General features: G+C 36.3%; 1 protein-coding gene across 1 annotated transcript; it reads right to left on the reverse strand.

Annotated features, from left to right (window-relative positions):
• Positions 1 to 836: 836 nt before the first annotated feature.
• LOC144351302 (uncharacterized) lies at positions 837 to 7569 on the reverse strand. The gene is made up of 2 exons (XM_078009014.1): positions 7170 to 7569; positions 837 to 2943 (listed from the first exon to the last, which is right to left on the reverse strand). The coding sequence occupies exons 1-2, from the start codon at positions 7567 to 7569 to the stop codon at positions 1163 to 1165; spliced, it is 2181 nt and encodes a 726-aa protein (XP_077865140.1). The 3' UTR covers positions 837 to 1162.
• Between the last annotated feature and the right edge of the window lie 12413 nt (positions 7570 to 19982).

Below are 19982 nucleotides of genomic sequence, written 5' to 3' on the forward strand. Positions count from 1 at the left end.
TGGTTGTAAAACTAAAAACATTATGTTAGTTTAGGTTTATTTAAGTTGCAGGGATGTAGAAATTATGAGGTTATCGATTTCAGAGGGGGTGGGTTGAAAATGACACATATACTCGGTATTTCGGTAACACTGTGACGAAAAGTTTTTTTAAGCTAACTTGTTCTTGAAGATATGTGTGTTAATTTTTTCCAAAGAAAGCCTTAACACATATTTGACAGTTTTTCAAAATAGACAGACAGTGATAACACAACCGTACATAATACTGTTAACTCGAACGATTAACTACAGGGTTTGACACGGATGATGTTTTCAATGCCATAGACCGTCGCACTTAGTTCTTGCGTTTTGTGTGCGTACACGTGCACGTGCGCAGTGACAGGTTGGCAAGAACCGGTTGTTCGTTCCGTAGATAAAATAAAGGCGTTGTTCGCTGTTTGTATTATTGAATATTTATGTACGTGTTCGTGTTAAACACACAACTTATAGCCAATGTTGTCGACGGAGGTTGTGAGCCATTGTTGATCAGTGAGCAACATACATTTAAACAATAATATAAACATATGACGTCACAGCGCGGCGGCCCAGTGAAGATAGAAGCCATTCTCCTTCCCAGAAGTCAGTGTGGCCAGAACACCGAAAGTATCTCTGTCACCAGAGAGACTGCCCTGTCTGCAACAGAACTCCGCACAGTTCGATACGCGTTACTTATCATCACTGCACAAAGCAGATTTACATATGACTCATTTGCATATTCGAATATGTTCGAACTACAAGACCCTGTGCCTGAGATATTGGATAGAGGCACCTAAATTGTCAGTCAGGACACGGCAAATGAGTTCGTCTTGACAACGTTACTAACTAGTAGTTTTATTGACACTAACGCATACATATATGCAATAACAACATGAGCAAACAACGCCAGTGAGAACGGCAAGTTCTTGCCAACCAGTCACTGCGCATGCGCATGCACACGCGCACGCGCAAAACGTAAACAAGTGCGACGGCCTATATTTAGAGTGGTTTTAACTACACGTGCGAGAACGCAGGTAGTGTTTGTTCCGAGGTCAACGAGTAGTCGTTGGCCACAACGCCTCTAAGTTCTATTGTTACAGTACAACTTTGCCCTGCATTCATTGTGCCTTTTGTTCTATATGCGGGCTACTCACGTCTCCTCTCCTCTCCGACAATATTTCAAACAGAAATTACACGTTATGCAGCTGTTTGCACACGAGTGGAAATACTGCGTGACGTGCAATTTGGACATCAATTTATGCGCTACCCGTTTGACCTTCTGCTGTGCTAGTGAAAAGCAGGCAGACAGAAGCACCAACCCGAAGCATGTATATATGATGAACAATATTAATTTTCCCTCTTTTATGCCCTCTGTCCCATCTTCGTGTCTCAAATTTATCATGAGATCACCGAATCCAATCGTAGTGAGGGTGGTCACACAGAAATAGAACGAATTGATGAAATCCCATTCTTGTCCTTTCTCCCATTCTATAAACAACAACGTGCCACCTAACGTATACACTAAATATATGGATGCAAGTAACCCCAATGCTTTTTCCTGGGGATTGTTGCTGTCGCCGTCGATAGTGAACACACTGGCAGACCTCTCACGATAAATAAAATCATGTGTTATACTTGAATCATCGCCAGATTCTCTTTCATTTTCAAAACTAATTCTCTTCTGATGAACGCTCTCTGCCGCTTTGTTTGTCAAACAGAGTGTCTTGGAATTGAGGATATGGTTGCAGTTGTCGCAACGGACTAAGTCAGAGTTCTTGATACAAGGCTCTAACGTCCGTGCACACTGCGTGTTTGTTATTCCGTCATTTGAATCTGCGTCCGATGACTCGATTAATTCCGTTGTTGATCCCGTCTTCAAAGCGGTTATGCTGTTATTAGTGGCACTAATTTGTGTCGTTTGTATTGCACTGCTTATTGAACTTCGACTGAATGAGCTATGTAAGCTAACAGAAGGAGAGAGATGTTTAGAGGCATGACTATCCAACAGCACATCGACAGGTGCCAAACTCTCAGAGGTGTCTGGTGTATCAGTTTCAGCATGGTTACCATTGTTGTTTTTCTGTGAGGATGTTGCGTCGAGAGATGTTTGCTCACAATTGTTCTTTTCACGGCGGCATGTTAAACTGCCGGGTGTTGATAAGTAATTGGCTTCTCTTGTATCATTTAATTTGTCTGATGGATTGGTGTACGTGTTCTCATCATATGCGTGACAACCAGCGCAAAACTCGTTCGCTGTACACGCAGCTGGCGTGCTTGTCTGATCTGGAGGTATCCCTATGGAATTACTGCCATTGTCATCAGCTTTGCTGTTGCTACCATCTGGTGGTGAACTTTGACCCAACACGTGAGTAGATTGCTCCGTAAAACTGGACACGTTGCTTTTATTTGTTGCGTTTCGTTGAAGTTCATTTCCCACGTGATCAAGTTCATCACCGCTTGGCAACTGATCGGGAAGATTTTCCTGCAAGGTATTTTCTATGTTTGGGCCATCCATCTCTATAACAGTGCTAGTGTTGTCCTGGTGTAAAAAATCAGACTCAAATATGCTGATACTTCTCCTCCGTAGCTCATCGGCAATCAACCCATCCACGAGTTGCTTACTCGTGTCAGTTTCCTCCATTTCAGTTTGATCACCGGTGTAATATTTATTTAAATGACTCTCCAACTTAGCTAAATCAATGTCTTCTCTTAAAGACGAACGTGATCTACGCCGGGCGTGGATACTGTGGCTCATACGCCGTGTAGTTTTCTTTGCTATACGGCGAACACTCTTGAACTTGTCCCTTGTTATTGCGGCTACCACGACTCCAAAATTCGACAGAAACAGGAGAAACAACGGAATTCCAAGGATTGAATAGAATGTCAGAAAAAGCCTCCCGGCTTTTGACGCCGGAGTCACGGTTCCATATCCTATGAATAAACAAAGACATATGTTAATACTAGTAGTTACACGAATCAGTTTTATCTGCACAATTTCAAAGTAAATTAGTAAATTCTGTGATCGCTTTAACTTAACAACAGTCGAGTCTCAGCGAAAGCTTCTCGGCAGTTATTATAAATAAATGCCTAAATATTTTTTTTTAAATCGTTTTACATTACTTTTAAAGTCAATTTTCAATACATACAATTAGTCTTTTTCCTCAGGCTATTTTACACTAATTCGAAAAAAAGGAACAGAAAGTGTCTTTAAACGTTTGCATTCCAACAATTAGTTACCAAATAAATAAATAAAGTAATTAATTTGGTGGGAAACAAAACTGTACTTGTAACGTTTTTTTTATTTATACTACATAATGAAAACAACAAATAAATTTACTACACACATGAAATTGACAGATCGTGGAGGAGATTATATACTAGTAATAATTATTTTTATTTCAGTCGAATTTTACTCTATATATGGAAAATTGTTCTTGCCAAATTTAACTCGGTTGACATTTCATAGTGATCATAAGACTTCCAAATTTGAAGATGATATCATTGTTTGAATTGCTATTGTAATCATAAAAAGAAGTCGCTTTTAAAGTGAAATTTCACCGATAATTTGAAAAAAAAATACATAAACACATACCAAAACCGAACTTGGCCATGATTCCAAACTGGTGAATACAAGAACTAAATTTGAGAAAGATTACATAACAAGTGTTTGAATTAACCACATGTAAATAGTTGTATGACGGAGTCGACGATTATATCAAATGACCGCCGCCACAAATGCAAATTACGTACCCTCACTACTACTTCCGCCCTATTGTAATGATTATATGAAAATACATTCATTATATTGACATCAGCTTGTAATTTAGTTTTGAAAAGAAACAAAAAATCGAGTTTTGAATAGTTCATTCACTCTAAGAGTGTTTTTCTAACAATTGCATCCTACACTATTGCGGGTATAATCTTATAATACGTCACGAGGACACATACCGAACGGTGTTTACAAGATACAATCAACAACAGTGTACACAACAAACTTAACAATTAGACAAAGAGTACAAAGGGAACAATTACTGACGTCGATAGACTGTAAAATTACGGACTATACCTCGATAAACGGTACAATTACGGACTATACCTCGATAAACGGTACAATTACGGACTATACCTCGATAAACGGTACAATTACGGATTATACGTCGATAAACGGTACAATTACGGATTATACGTCGATAAACGGTACAATTACGGATTATACCTCGATAAACGGTACAATTACGGATTATACGTCGATAAACGGTACAATTACGGATTATACGTCTATAAACGGTACAATTACGGATTATACCTCGATAAACGGTACAATTACGGATTATACGTCGATAAACGGTACAATTACGGATTATACGTCGATAAACGGCATAATTACGGATTATACGTCGTTAAACGGTACAATTACGGATTATACCTCGATAAACGGTACAATTACGGATTATACGTCGATAAACGATACAATTACGGATTATACGTCTATAAACGGTACAATTACGGATTATACCTCGATAAACGGTACAATTACGGATTATACCTCGATAAACGGTACGATTACGGATTATACGTCGTTAAACGGCACAATTACGGATTATACGTCGTTAAACGGCACAATTACTGATTATACGTCGATAAACGGTACAATTACTGATTATACGTAGATAATCGGTACAATTACTGACTATACCTCGATAAACTGTACAATTACTGAATATACCTCGATAAACTGTACAATAACTGATTATACCTCGATAAACGGTACAATTACTGATTATACCTCGATAAACGGTACAATTACTGATTATACCTCGATAAACTGTACAATTACTGATTATACCTCGATAAACTGTACAATAACTGATTATACCTCGATAAACGGTACAATTACTGATTATACCTCGATAAACGGTACAATAACTGATTATACGTCGATAAACGGTGCAATTACTGATTATACGTCGATAAACGGTACAATTACGGACTATACGTCGATAAACGTTACGATTACCGATTATACGTCGATAAACGGTACAATTACGGATTATACCTCGATAAACGACACAATTACGGAATATACCACGATAAACGGTACAATTATTTATTATACCTCGATAAACGATACAATTAGTGATTATACCTCGACAAAACGGTAACAGATTATAACACCGTGACGACAAACGGTACAATTACTGATTATACCACGTGGAACCATATATGACAACCTCGTATCACCGCGCCATTTATTCGTGATTGTGTATGTTGTCTTGTTGTCTCGCGACTCGTCAAAATACCATGGGTTAATATTGGTATCACTGTTCTACAAAATCAAAAACTACACTTTTCTACTGAATTTTAAATAAAAAATAATTCCTTTTTTGTTATAAAATTGGGCGAGAAATCAAAACACCCCTGTCTTCTCGTTCTTAACGTCGCGATCTCTGCATTTAATGTGTTTGGTTGAAGTGGAACTTCCAAAACATCAAGGTCTTTTACTGAGAAGAATGAGAAGACAAAGTTATTTTGGTTTTGGCGGGCAAGCGAGCTTTGAAAAGTATACCCCTTCCTCTGTGAAATTCAGAAGTGCGTATCGCTCAACCAGACAAGTGCCCCGGGTTGAGGTGGCAAATACCACGAGAAACAGACAAGTTATGTGGAATATCTGAATAATATAATGACACAATGTTTCTTTCATATTTTACGTTAATGTTATTATCCATATTTACTAACAATACTAATAAATACAGAATTATGAGGTAAAAACGATAGTGAAATATTCAGTTATTATAAAAACAAACAAACTTGAGCTAACTTTGTGAGGGCGACCGAGCAGCACCCATGACGGATTCGAGCATCACGATGTGATGTGAAGCCAACTCACGGCCACAATTACACATTTTGTTTTTGCTTTGACCAGCTTCAAAACGAGAAACCCAGTTAGGATTGTTTGAACTGTTCCGGAAATGACGTCACTTTTAGATCAGTTCGCAAAATGTAATAGGCAATATAGTGTGTGTGATATAATGCCGTTTGAAATAAGATGCCAGCATTGAACTCAACATCACTGACGGTCGAGACAATATCACGCATTACGCTTTTTCCCACCGGAGGAAATTGCATATTTTTTTCTCAAGCATGAGTTGAGACAAACCATGCATCAATTCAAAAGCGTTGTGCAATAATGAATTACCAGACATTTTTGTATGCAAGTTACCCTGAGAATCCTTTGCTGAGCAGCACAAGATCTCTCAATGCATCAGCATTTTGATATAAAAACACCTGTCCTCCGGCCGCATTCACGCAGCATAGCGTGTTTGTTTAGTCGTTTGCCCTCGTGCCCAGTCATAATGTACGGGGTGTAATAGTTCTGCAATTGCTATCACCTCTCGTTTATCACTATGTTGTTTGCGGCGGTGACATGTTAACAGCCAAGACAAAAATACAATGTGGACAAGAATGGCGGTAGGCGTCCAACCAAGTATCGAAAGAGTAAATTCGTTGTTTATCCTCTAATTGCGGACCCAATGAATATGACGAAGAGTGATTGATAAGATATATTCTCTGGCACGGTTAAGCTCATGCATGTACCGTTGGCCCCGAAATGATACGGGGCAAGCATAGATATTACTTTATGCGTTATCCGTCGGGTGTATGGTGTATTCTACGATCGGGCTGGTTACCCAATCTAACAACTTGAAACTACCACGTTGATCGAACAGAATACCGCGCGTTGTTGTTAGATATTAGGTGTTTCCCGCAATTCACGGATATTCGTGATTATCAAATATGTCAAATTGTGGCACTAAATGGTGGTTTCGCTGCGATCTATTGAAAGTAAGCCTCAAAGACCCGTTGGATTCGTTCGGTTACATCAATAAAATATGCAAATTTAATAAATTTTATTATAATCCTGTTAACCACGTATCCAACCGATAGCGACTGTGACGCGACAACGCGTAGTTCGTTACGTCACTTCAATTGTCACGTAATCAAATAAAGAGTCTGGTTGTTGACCTTGATATATTTGTTTACAAATAGTTGTGTACATCGCACTCTGTCTTTAATATACAGCGGCATTCAAGTTTTTGAGAAATAACAAAAATGTTATTACTAGCTATTAGAATTAAATTGTAATGTAGTATATAACAAACCTATTGTGGTTATGGCCGTCATGCACAGAAACAGTCCCGTTAGAAAGCCCCATTGTTCCACGTCTGGAAGGAATGTTGGCCCACAATATTGCTCCGCTCTGAATACTGTGATAATCGATGCAACCTCCCCGGCCCACGTACTATAGTTTGTTGCGTTAATTTGCCATATTAAGAGCGCCGTATTTTCCGGGGTATCAAGTACACTATTAGACTTGCTCGGTCCTCCGAATTCTAACTTCACAAACACAGCCGCGCCAAAACACATGTACCCGATAACGGCGAGGATAAGTAGAAAGTTCCCTTGGAAACTCTTTGATAATATTCCCCTGCCAAAACGACAAGTACACGTACAACGCGACTTTTTCTCTGTGTAGATGCCGTCCATGTCCACATCTGGCATCGTTTTACAGTTACATCACATTAACAATACGATACTATGGATAGATGCAGTTTCACTTTCAACTAAATTGTCACATTTGGATATCACAACAAACAATTCTAACTAGTAATCCTATAAGATCGGCGGGTGTCATCACGTAGTCAATACAAGAGATCACGTTCATCGATGTGTTATTAACAAAATAAACATCCACGCTATGCCAACCCATCTATTGACAAGCACTTTGCATATGTAAGAACAATCTATTTATAATTAGCAATTATAAATAAACGTAATCTGTTTTTAGCAACTGTCACATTATACGGGTACCACTCGGCTCCTCCCATTCAAATGATACAGTTTGGGAAACTTAACGTCAACTGGGAACCAGTCATACACGTCGGATTATTGGAATAATGCACTAACCTATAACAATTCATTAACTGTAAGTTTGTGATTCTATAAAAGAATATTTATATTTACATATCTGTCTGTTATTATTGGGTATTCTCGTAATAATCGCATTATCATTATACAATATGTATATTGTCAACGTTAAAGAGGTGTCACATTTCACCGACACGTAGTCTTCGGGTGATGAACCACAATGACAATGTTTGAAACTTGCAAATTGTATGATAATCGTCATAGTACTTAGGAACTAGAGCGCTAAGAACGGCCCATCAATATCAAATTATCCAATTAAATGACACCAACATAACCAAAAAAAAAACCACAGAGCGTTCCAAAAGTGGGAGAACCATTCCTTGTGATTACGATAGTTTACTGCCTGAGTGCACACTAGGAGGATTCTTCTCCTAATCGCATTAATTATTATTACACATCTCTCTGGGAATTGAAAACTAATTAGCGAGGAGATTGTCAAATAAGGTTACGTTATTTTTTTTTAATCAACAATGTTAGATCGCCGGTCTGCTGCTTAATGTAGGACCCCCATCGATAGCACAATACTAGTATCGCGTACTCCATTGTTGATCGTTCTATTGCGTGCGAAACGCTATGTCGTAACCCGAACCTCAATTAGTTACCACATCCGATGTGTTCTATTGTCAAAACATCCTGTGAATTCAGACTATTTTCATGTGTGTATACTTAATTACGATTTGCCGACGTATATTGGTTAGGGCTTTGATGGTGCATTACGGGCATACTAACTTGAATCTAAGAGTTTTTGTGCGAGACATCCACCCTCAGATGTCGACGCGTTATTAATTTAAACCTACACCGACCAATGAGTCATGATTATAACACACCCCCACGTGATTTATATGGAACGCGTTTTCCAAGAATCACCTCACCATCGGAAGTCTTGATCGAACATGTTATCAACGTGTAATCGTTACATGTTGTGCATGCTTGTTTGCTTCCCAGGTTGTGTGTACAATTTGTTTGGTAGTATTAATGATTAGCTTCGGCCAATATCAAGAATTATTGTCCTCATGTGGCCGAAACCGAAGAACAGCCACTTTATGTCGTGCTTGAGAACAATTTATTTCACCATGAAAAAACACCGAACAGCAGTGAATAAAACACGCAAGGTAATTATATTGCAGTATATCACCGGTTGAGGTTATATTCAGAATTCGACACCCACGTTCTGTCAATAGAAACCGACACGTACGCGGCATTATTATGAGTTTATTATTATTGGTTGCCTTCTGCTGTTCGCTTGTCAACGCCCAGTTTTTGCATTTTTCACCACGAGCTCCCATGTACTCGACCATAATGGAGAGGCTCCGTTTTGGGGTCGTGGCATTATTATATAAAGGAATTCGTGTGTGTATTCAATGATTTTAGTGTGTTCATGCGTACGCAGCAAGTCGGTATCTACTCCTGTCATATTGTAACGTCCATGCATGATGTCACTTGATGTACGAGATGACGTCATCTGTTATTCTTACACCTACATACGAATAGAACACATTTGATATACGACATGACGAGGTCCTGTTATTTCTACACCCACGACTAGTACAAATAGTATGAGTAACGAACTACTATTATAACTAGATGGTTACTCATTCGAGTATTGAACCCCAAAACAGTGACCAGCTGCTGGGACAATTTGCTCTAAAGTGTTCAAATTTTGTGTTAATCAATGTGTTTTACACGCGTTGTAGCCGTCAAACGGGACCCATGAACGCGACGTGGCGCATGGACCGTTGCGTTTCATAATAATAATAATAATAATTTTATTAATACTTATACATTCCCCGGAGGGATTGGCAATAATTACAAACGTTTAAAAGAATATAAAGATAAACACTAAGCTAATACATTACAAAAAAAAATAATATTAAAACTGAACTTTTATACTATAAAACGATAGAAAACAAAATGCGGATAGAAAGATAGAAAACTGTGACAGACATTTGTCACTGGGGTTGCTGTCTTATTTCAAAACACTTCTTTAGGTACCTTGCTACAGAGAGTGTTAGACCACTGTTGTTTAGCAATTCTATGAATTGTGTCTTTGGTGGAAAATTCTTGATTTTGGCTTTTGTATAACTTTTGCATGACATCATTAAGTGATACTCATCTTTTACTTGATTTTGATCATAAAGGTTGCATAATCAGTTGGAAAGGGGTATTCCTTTGTGTCTGCCAGTCTCAATTTTCAAGTTATTGTCACTGAGGCGGAATTTTGTGAAATTTTCGCGCACCTCAATATTTTGCCTTTTGTGTTGATCGATTGTCGTTATGTAATTCACTTTTCCAAGTTGATATGAATGATGTTTGTATATTTTTATTAATTTGCCCTAATTACCTTGCTGTTAAAATTTTATTGCTGTCTACCAGGTTAGACTGATTGATGTTATTCAAAAGGGAGTCAATATTAGTGTACCATTTACTACAAATATTGTCTTTGTTTTCTTGGAAAGCTTGTTTCAATAATGGATTTGCCGAGTTCTTTACACGATTAAAATAAATATACTAGTATATACAGATGAAAATATTATCATTAGTTTTCCGATAAAACCTCCAATTGGTAACGTCCAAGTTTACTGTATAAACCCATTGTTGTGGTGTTTTTGGATGTCCCCAAGAGAAACCGAACCTAATTTACATGTAAATCTTCAATTGGTGATTTTAGTGTAATCTCATCTCTCCATACATCACTACCATATGAATTGGTCTGATTAGTTTATGCTTTTTTAGACCTTCCTTGAATTTCCCATTAGCACTCGAGATTAATTAAATGTTTTACGGTATTTAATTCACAACCCTCAAAGAAGAAAATATCATTCTCTAGAAGTCTGTTTGATCTGTTAAAGATCATAATTTTTGGTATTTCTGTAATCCTGATTATGTTTCAGAACGTATTACCAGATCGTCAGCATACATTAAACACTTAACAGGTGTATTGTGCAGTTTTGTTGGGTCACGTGTAGGTTTATTAAAAACATCAGGTAGATCGTTCGTGAATATATTGAATAGGATTGGTCTTAAGTTACAGCTCTGTTTTATTCCCACCCTTGAAGTGAAGTTAATGCTTCTTTGCTTTTAACCTTATATTTTATCTTACGATACATATTTTTGATAGATTTTCCCCAATATTACCCTTTGAAAGGCCGTTTTTAAGTCAACGCTAAAGCACGCATATATTTTATTTGTATTATTATTGTTTTCTATTTTATTGTTTTCTTTGTTTATTTTTATTTAATGTGCTACTGTGATAAAGATATTTAATAATTATTAAAGATATTATCTGCTGTGCATCGATCGTTTCGGAATCCTAATTGCTTGTTTGAAAGTATGTTCTTCTCTCTCTAAGAATGTGGTTAATTTAATGTTTAGAATGCTTTTAAATAATTTGCCAAGGCAACTTGAAATGGCAATGCTTCTATAGTTTGCATTGATTGATTAGATTTGGAACCGGATTTGTGGATTAGTATTAAAAAAGTAAGGTTCCAAGGATCTGAGAAGTGATTTGAAATGAACAACTATATTAAAAAGCTTATGTATGGCCTTCAGTAAGATGGCTTGGCTGGCTGTGTTTTAGCATTTAATTGTATGTTTTATCTTGACTCGAAGTTTTATTATTTTCAACAGGTTAATTTCTTTTAACATTTCGCCTGTTAGAATTGAACTGTTCAAAATTACAGGACCTGTGTTCTTCTTTGTTCCTTAATTCAGTAGTTAAATCATCACTGTGTAGCATTTGCGCTAAATAACTTTTTTAAAGTATGAAAGCCATTCAACGGTTTTATATTCTTGTTACACTCGCTTTGCGGTTCTTTATTATTCATTTCACGCAATGTTTTCCAGATTTTAGAAGGATTTTCTTTTGAAGTTTTAAGTTGGTTAGTAGTAAAGTCTTTTCTTTTTGTTTTTTCTTTTATTTAATAGTTTTTTTGAACAGTTTTCTTGTTTGGAAGAAACGTTCACGTATATTTTGAGTCTTGGGGAAACTCTTCCAGCAAATTTGAAAGGCTTCTCATCTTTTATCTGATGGGCTATCTCGATAAAATCATTTTTTTCAAACGTGATGGCGAACCATTGAATGTACGCCACGGTATATCATGTTGTGTGTTTTTTTTTCACACATTTAAACCTCGACGCATCATGAAACGGACGAACAACTAACAAGTTAAAAAATAATTAATCAAAAAGATGATTCATATATTCATTTGACCACTCTGTCTAACAAGTTGCTCTAATCCTTAGCTGTTTCAAATTATTGATTACTGGTCCTGTACAACTTAAATTAATGGAGAAAGAGAGAGAGAGGGGGGGGGGTCACTAGACTTGTTTTTGAGTAGTCCAATTCACTACTATTTTAGGCGCAAATACAAGTCTCGTAGTTGTTTTGCTCTAAGATCTATATATACAGTAAAGTATCATTTGCAATTTATATCAGCAAATTTTCAGACATACTAACACGGGATGATCGACTGGTTTGAGAGAATTTAGACAACTACTTAAAAAAATGTGTCAGGATAGTCTTTTTCAATGCTTTTAAAACCTCTGTCAATAAATAAATAAACAGATGAAAGTCACTGGCAGCTGATGTACAAGTGATAATAAAATATATGCGATCAATTTACTGATATTCACTATACTTGGGACAGTCATCTTGAATACGGCTTGAAACTAAATAATAGAGATAAGTTGAGAAACTCTTCTTTCAGTTTTCAGGATAAAATACCAAACTTTCACTGCCAAATGATCTGTTTTGGGCAACATTAGGCCTACCGCTAACGAAATTCGACCAATTTCATCGTTTTTGTGTTAAAAAATCCCTTACATACAAACACCTAATAACACGAAGAACCTAGAGCACTTTTCCTGGAATTTGTGAAACCGAAAGAAATTAGCTTCAGTCCAAATGTTTGCAATGTGTTTACTGTAAATAAAGCAAAATGCTAAATATTATTTGCACAAATATGCAATGATTTTAAGCTTTGTTGTTTTGAACGTTATAACACTAATTTTAGACGAATGTACATCAACATCTAGCTCAGTTCAAGGGTGAATCACGACCTTCTGGTGCACATTTACTACTACCATTGTTTTGTACAAATGAAATTAAACATAATTAAAATATGTCCTCATATTTGAAAAAGGCGACCATTTTGTATTTATTTTGAGAACAAGGTTGGTTGTATACCGCCATGATTTAATTCAATGCTATTTAATTTTATTTACTTTAAATGATTTTATCTCATTTGTTAAACCGTTTTAAACCAAACATAGATACAACACAACAAAGTAAGTTTCCTGGGCCCAACACCATAAAGTAACCTCTTCCAATCACATTTGCTTAGACACGACACTACAAAATAAACCTCCCCAAACGCAATTCCAGGGGTATAACCGCGCAAATCCAAATGACTAGGCACAAAGTAATGTTTTCGCCACAGCGGGCGCACAACTCATCCATTTCAAGATGGGCCTTCAATATTAATAATTTTATAGGATGCAGTATGTTATGATCCTATTTCCTCTGAATTTATTACCGTTCTAATATTCAACTCAAGTATCACATACTGCGTATATGATATTTCAATATACCCCTTACCGATATACCCCTTACCGATATACCCCTTACCGATATATCCTCATCGATATACCCCTTACCGATATATCCTCATCGATATACCCCTTACCGATATATCCTAATCGATATACCCCTCATCGATATACCCCTTACCGATATATCCCTTACTGATATACCCCATACCAATATACCTCTTACTGATATACCCCTTACTGATTTACCGCTTTCCGATATACCCCTTACTGATATATTCCTTACTGAGATACCGCTTACTGATATACTTCTTACCAATACATTCCTACATAATATACCCTTTACTGATATACCGCTTACCGATATACCCCTTACTGATATAGTTTTTACCAATACATCCCTACATAATATACCCCTTACCAATATACCTTTTACTAATATACTAAGAATATCAATAACTGATAGAGATTATCGTGTCTGACAGCCATCGATAGGTATGGATGACATTATGTCACGTGCCCGTTACTTGAACTGCTTGTGTCAACTTCAACCAATGATACGTCAAAAAGCAAGTATTAACGCCTGCTTCAATCTTTAATTGTCGATGCACAGTCTTCCCAAAATAAAGGAACTATGATAGAAGCCAGCATGAAAACTCAAAATCTCACGAATTACTCGTTGGTGGCGTGTTTGCATGTCTCGAGGTACACATGTTTGAACACCAGTTGGCGGTATATGAATCTTAGACAAAGCATAATGGTGGCTAGTTATTTAAAAGTTATACAAACTTGGGGAAGCCAGATTATTATTTAAATTATAAAACTCATCTTTATTGTAATTTGACCAATACGTCGTGTAAAAGAATACAAGCTTGTGAAAAACAAAAGTTGAATTTTTAATCAAAGTACGAACACTTGAACTAGTGGATGTCTGTTGATGTGTTCATTTTTACTGTCCTGTTCATTTTTTAGTATTTCTTGTATAAAATATGGTGTTTTTGCACTGAACATGTGTGATTGGTTGTATTTTGTTGAATTCGCTGGTTAGAAAAGGGGTGTTTGTTTTTGTTGCAAATCCAAAGTGTGATTATTGGTCATCTCGTAACAAATAAGGGACTCGTCCGGGAAATGAAAAAAAAAACTGCTAGTATCTTAAAACAGGTAAATTGTGGAGTGTTGAACAAAAGCATAATTTATACATTAGAGTGATAACATATATGATATTCTATTGTGAATTCAAGAATCGGCCAAACCATGGAAGAAATGTCAGGAGTCTGGGCTTTCACAGGTTAAAATTGATAATAAAGATCAGCTGATAACTGTAGCCCAGTGTTATAATATATCTGTTGATATAAATTAAAAAAATAAAAAAAAATGTAAAATTTGAGAGATGGTGGTTGATTACTTGATAACACATTTAGTAGTGTAGAGAGTGGAGAAATATATTTAGAATTAACTAAAATGAAACTGCAGTTAAAGATGAGAGAGAATTAAGCTGGAGAAAAAAAAACAGTCACAGCCATGGAAACAAAATAGCAACAGACAGACAGAAAGAACAAGATCAGCGTGAACAAGAATATGAAATGAAACACTTAGGCGATTAGCTGCAGAGCATGGGGTACCTCGTGAGATAGTAGGAAGTTATTTTGATATAGCAAAGCACATTAAACTAGTACCTAAATTTAATGAAAAAGAAGTAGATTTTGAGAAAGTTGTGGAAACTATGAAGTGGCCTGAGGATATGTGGGATTTGTTAATACAAAGTAATTTATTAGGTAGGGCAGCTGAGGTGTATTCTTCACTGCCAAATGTGAAATACATGAATGCACAGACATCGCAAATTCAAACTCACGTAGAGCTCGCCCAAGAGACAGAAATACTATTTGATAGATGGATAAATTCTAACGAAGTGAGTGAGAGTTACGATAAGTTAAGACAGCTCTAACTACAGGTTTTCAAGAAATGTATTTCCATGGATATTAGAACTTGCTTGGATGAACAGAAAGCACATGATTTAAACAAAGCTGCAATGTGGACTGATGATTATGCTATCACTCTCAAGAAAGCTGCGGTAAAACCACAGTATCAAGCTAAGAGGTGTGTTTATAGCAAACCTAAACCAAATTGTTGGTCTAATAATAATAATAGTAACAATATAAATAGTAGTTCTTATAATGTAGTTAATGTAGGTACGAGGAGTCCTGTGCTGATGGGGTAAGGGCTCCTGTTTCTCTTTACTGCAAGAAGCCAGGTCATGTTCTCACACCCATCATGTTATCTATGGGTATGAGATTCTTAAGAAAAAAAATACGTTAGCAGTTTGTCCAACACTTTAGCTGTTGTTGCTAGAAATAGGTGTGATACTCAGTCTGTAACTAAACCAAAGTTCTTTAGTGGTAGAAGTGCTGTTGACAGCATAGGTGACTGATTGTTTTATGTCTGAGGGTCAGATTTCTTTGATTCTTCTACCAGCCAATTTGCGAAGATATTGCGAGATACAGGTGCACAGCACAGTCGGTGTTGTTGGAAGGCGTACTGCCATTGTCTGAAGAAATATCTCAGAGGGCAAACTTTCTACTTAGAGGTTTTGAGGGTAGTTATAAATCAGTACCATTGCATCGTATTAATTTGCAGTGCAATTGTGTAAATGGTTCTTCCTGTAGAGGGTATTGCGATATGGTGTTACTAGGTAATGACTGAGCAGGAGAGTGGATGTGATGCCTTGTGTGACTGATGTACCAGTGTTGAATACTGATGAAAAGGCAGCAGAGGAGTTTCCATCAGGTGTAGTAACCAGAACCATGGCAAAGAAATATTTTTTGTGAACTAGAGACTATTTGCAATGACAACACACAATACTACAGGGAATACGTCAGTGTGATGTACACTGCAGGTTCATAGGTAATAGGATTACACACATATGCTACTCATTTCGATCAAATTTAAGGATTTGTGCGTACTAACATGAATATTATTAGTAAAATGTGCGTGTCGCGTGCTTAAGATGTGACTGTATCTCGTTTCGGTTAGATTTGCTCCACTCTCAAAGTATTTTCTGATAAATAGTTGATATATTGCAACATAACTTTGTAGTTCTGTAGTCAACCAACCACTTTGATACAGTATATGCTCATTGATATGCAAGTGAAAATAAAATCATTAAATAGATTAAATTTGACAGAAATATATTGAAACAATTACAACATTATTATATTGATAAGATTAAAAAGTTGGTATAGGGAAAGATATTCACACTTATCAGACCATAGTTTCATAAATTATCACCTAACAATTACTCGGTTCTGTCTTTACGACTTGTACAATGAAATTAATTATTTCTCTAATGAAAACTGTGACCTCTTCATTTTCATCCAAGGCTGCGTAAAAAAACCCACAGAGTATGTATCATTTGCATAATCAATATCACGACCTGCAGTGCTTTTTCCCAGTTTCGTGTTTTCCATGACTGCCATGAAGAATAACAACATGCACAAACTTTTCTTTTTCGATATTTATATTATGTAGCATCATCCTGTATAATATTTAATATATATAAATTTTGTGTAGATAACTGAAATCACTCTTTTTGTTATAGACGAATATTATTATCAGCATAAAGTTTAGGTATTAAAAGTAAAATTGCTTTCACTTCCATTTATATATAACATTCAACTATAATAATTCAACTATATTTAGGACTATGTTTTCAAACTTGTAGATATATTGCTCTAAAACATGACATCTGCCACGCATTTTGTCACCACCGTCTAAACTCACCAAATATTTTCTCAATCAAGACATAGCATATAAGTATATTATATTAGGCAACTCACCCGTGGAATAGCCTGTGTAAAGGAGACAGTGTCATGAAATGATTGGTGTATTTTGACTAATATGTCATGTCATGGCATTGAAAATTCAATGTCAAGTTTTTCAAAAAAAAAAAAACATCACAGTGCCTATTGTGTGATGGTAATAAATCTGACGTGTTCTCACCTTGTTGTCATTGTTGATGTTAGTCCAACTCAACCATTATAGTTATTCACTCCATTCCAACTCGATTATATATACTGTATTGTAGTGAAACGACACGTTTAGAGCTGCATGGCTGTTGATGGGGAAATTTAATTTACATTTAATAAACACTCAAAACTACAATAATCAAATATCCCTTATATGATGGCAATTCTGTGTAATAATTTTCTATACTTCATACTATGCAATAACTCTGGCAATCAGATTGGTCCATGTAATCAGATTGAACATTTGACATCATAGCAGAATATCGGAGACTACTCAAACATCTTATGGTGTTGGCGTTTAAGACAAGGTTTCTAGAACATTCGAGAATTATAATAATTAGAATATTTCTAACAAAATATGATGCCAGCTAAAACGCGTGTGTGATAAACACTGTATATATTTGCACGCGCAAATTTAGGGGTGCCAGGCGCCCCTTCAGCCCGCAAAATAAATGAAAAATCAAATGACAAACTCAACCCACGTCAATGGGAGCGTGACCCCTTACCGGATTTCTAAATCCGCCAGTGTATTTGAGTCATGATTTTACATTTTCTTAACCTCAACTTCTCCGTGCACAGATTTTCTTTTTCACGTTTTGTGGCGATTATTCGAACTATGAAATTGTCGTTGTTTGAGTCAACTCAACAATTATTAATTATGATACCAGCATGACAACAATGTAGCGATGACCTTAAAATTAATATCCGAAAAATACTTTATTTTAACTCGAATTAATTTGTTTTTGTGTATGGAGTTTATTTTCAAGAATTTTCGATGAGTTGAATGTAAAACATGGGGAAAACGGTAAATTCGCTAGAATGTATTTTCATGTGTCATTCCTTCAGGTAAAATAAATTATTTTACAGTATATTTATTAATCGCAATAGTTATGTCTTGTATATTATGTGTCGACTTAATTAAAAGTGTATTAATGCACTGTTGTATCTTGACTAAAGCAAGTCTTATCTCTTATACATTATCAACAAATGTTGTACACACAATAGCATGTATTTCTGCTTTAATTACTCAGTTATAAAGATACCTTACCTATGTATAGCTTTAAAATTTAAAAATGACTAAATATAACAATAAAATTCGAAAATCAATGAGAAGAAAAAAGACCGATAATCACATATGAACATAACGAATTGATAATCGACTTATGGTTATGAAAACAAAATTTTGATTACAGTGAGATACATTTCGAGATACAGTGAACAAATGATAGTTACATATGCATTTTTTAATCAATTTAATGACAGTCGACTGAACGAGAAAAGGAAAAATACCGAATGCAAAGAGACGATATTTACATACAAGTATTTCGAATAAACTATTAATAATCGGCTGAAGAGAAAACGAAAACGTAGAATAAGATCATAGGTAGGTGTAATTTAACTTAAATAAAGTAGAAGTAGTGGGTAAGTGACCGTTACGACTGTGAAAGAGTCCAACAGTTTAAGCTGCTCATCGTTAACTGTAGCAGCGTTTATACAATTTTGATCGACGAAAGCCTGGATAGTGTGCTTGAGTAAATGGTATTTGAATTCATTGTGACGCGGTTGCCAACTCATAGTTTGAAGCACAAGAGTACATCTGTGAGGTCGAGATTTTTTTGTCTGTTGTACCGCGTGATGTGAATGGCTACCTTTGCAGTTGTCAATATGTAGCACAGTAGACGATGGCAGTTGATAACACGTTATTGTCTTGGCGGACCCAATATATACCATGGTAGAGGAATGTTCTCCTCGTCTATTAAGTGTTGTATAACGGGTTTAATAGTTTTTAATAGAGTGTTCACTCTCTGGCATTCCAGGAAGATATGAATGTCAGTTTCGTTACAAAATTGGCATTTATCGGAGTCTGAGATACGGGAGTTGTACAAGAAGCCGCCCGTTGGGTAAGCACCGTGTAGTAGCCGCCATTGGAAGTCGTTGTCCTTTTGGGGCAAAAGGGCAATATAGCAGTCACCGAAGTTTGGGCGGTATTCGGGAGGTATTGCCAGTATATCTCTCCATATGTTGTCGCACTCTGTATTTTGACTGGAAAGGTATTGTATATATGTCATGGTTTTGTAGGGTGGACAAGCTGACAAGTATATCCCTGTCATCATCTCTGTAGACAATCTCAATGTAGCAGTTAGTGTCACATGTTTCTATTAAGTTAGGATTGTGTCCATCACTGATGAGAGATTTCTAAGCTGTAGGGATTGCTTGTTTGATGACCTTCATGGCAATATTCAACACCTTTTTAGAATAGATGTGAACTATTTCGTGTACAGTATCGATATCGAGCCACCTATTGTTGTCTACTAATTGGCCATTTTTTTTAATACCAGCCTCCCGAAAATGCATTAGGTTTAGAGGCGTGTGTTGTATTGGATGCAGAAAAAGCGGATTGTGAAACAGTGGTTCACG

The sequence above is a fragment of the Saccoglossus kowalevskii genome, chromosome 9, assembly GCF_978046115.1.
Source record: "Saccoglossus kowalevskii chromosome 9, keSacKowa6.1, whole genome shotgun sequence".
NCBI classification, from domain to species: Eukaryota; Metazoa; Hemichordata; class Enteropneusta; family Harrimaniidae; genus Saccoglossus; species Saccoglossus kowalevskii.

Coding starts and splice junctions, on each gene's coding strand:
- LOC144351302 (XM_078009014.1), bottom strand. CDS start 7,569: ATGCCAGATGTGGACATGGACGGCATCTACACAGAGAAAAAGTCGCGT. Junction 2,944..7,169: donor GACGGCCATAACCACAATAG/GTTTGTTATATA, acceptor GTTTATTCATAG/GATATGGAACCGTGACTCCG.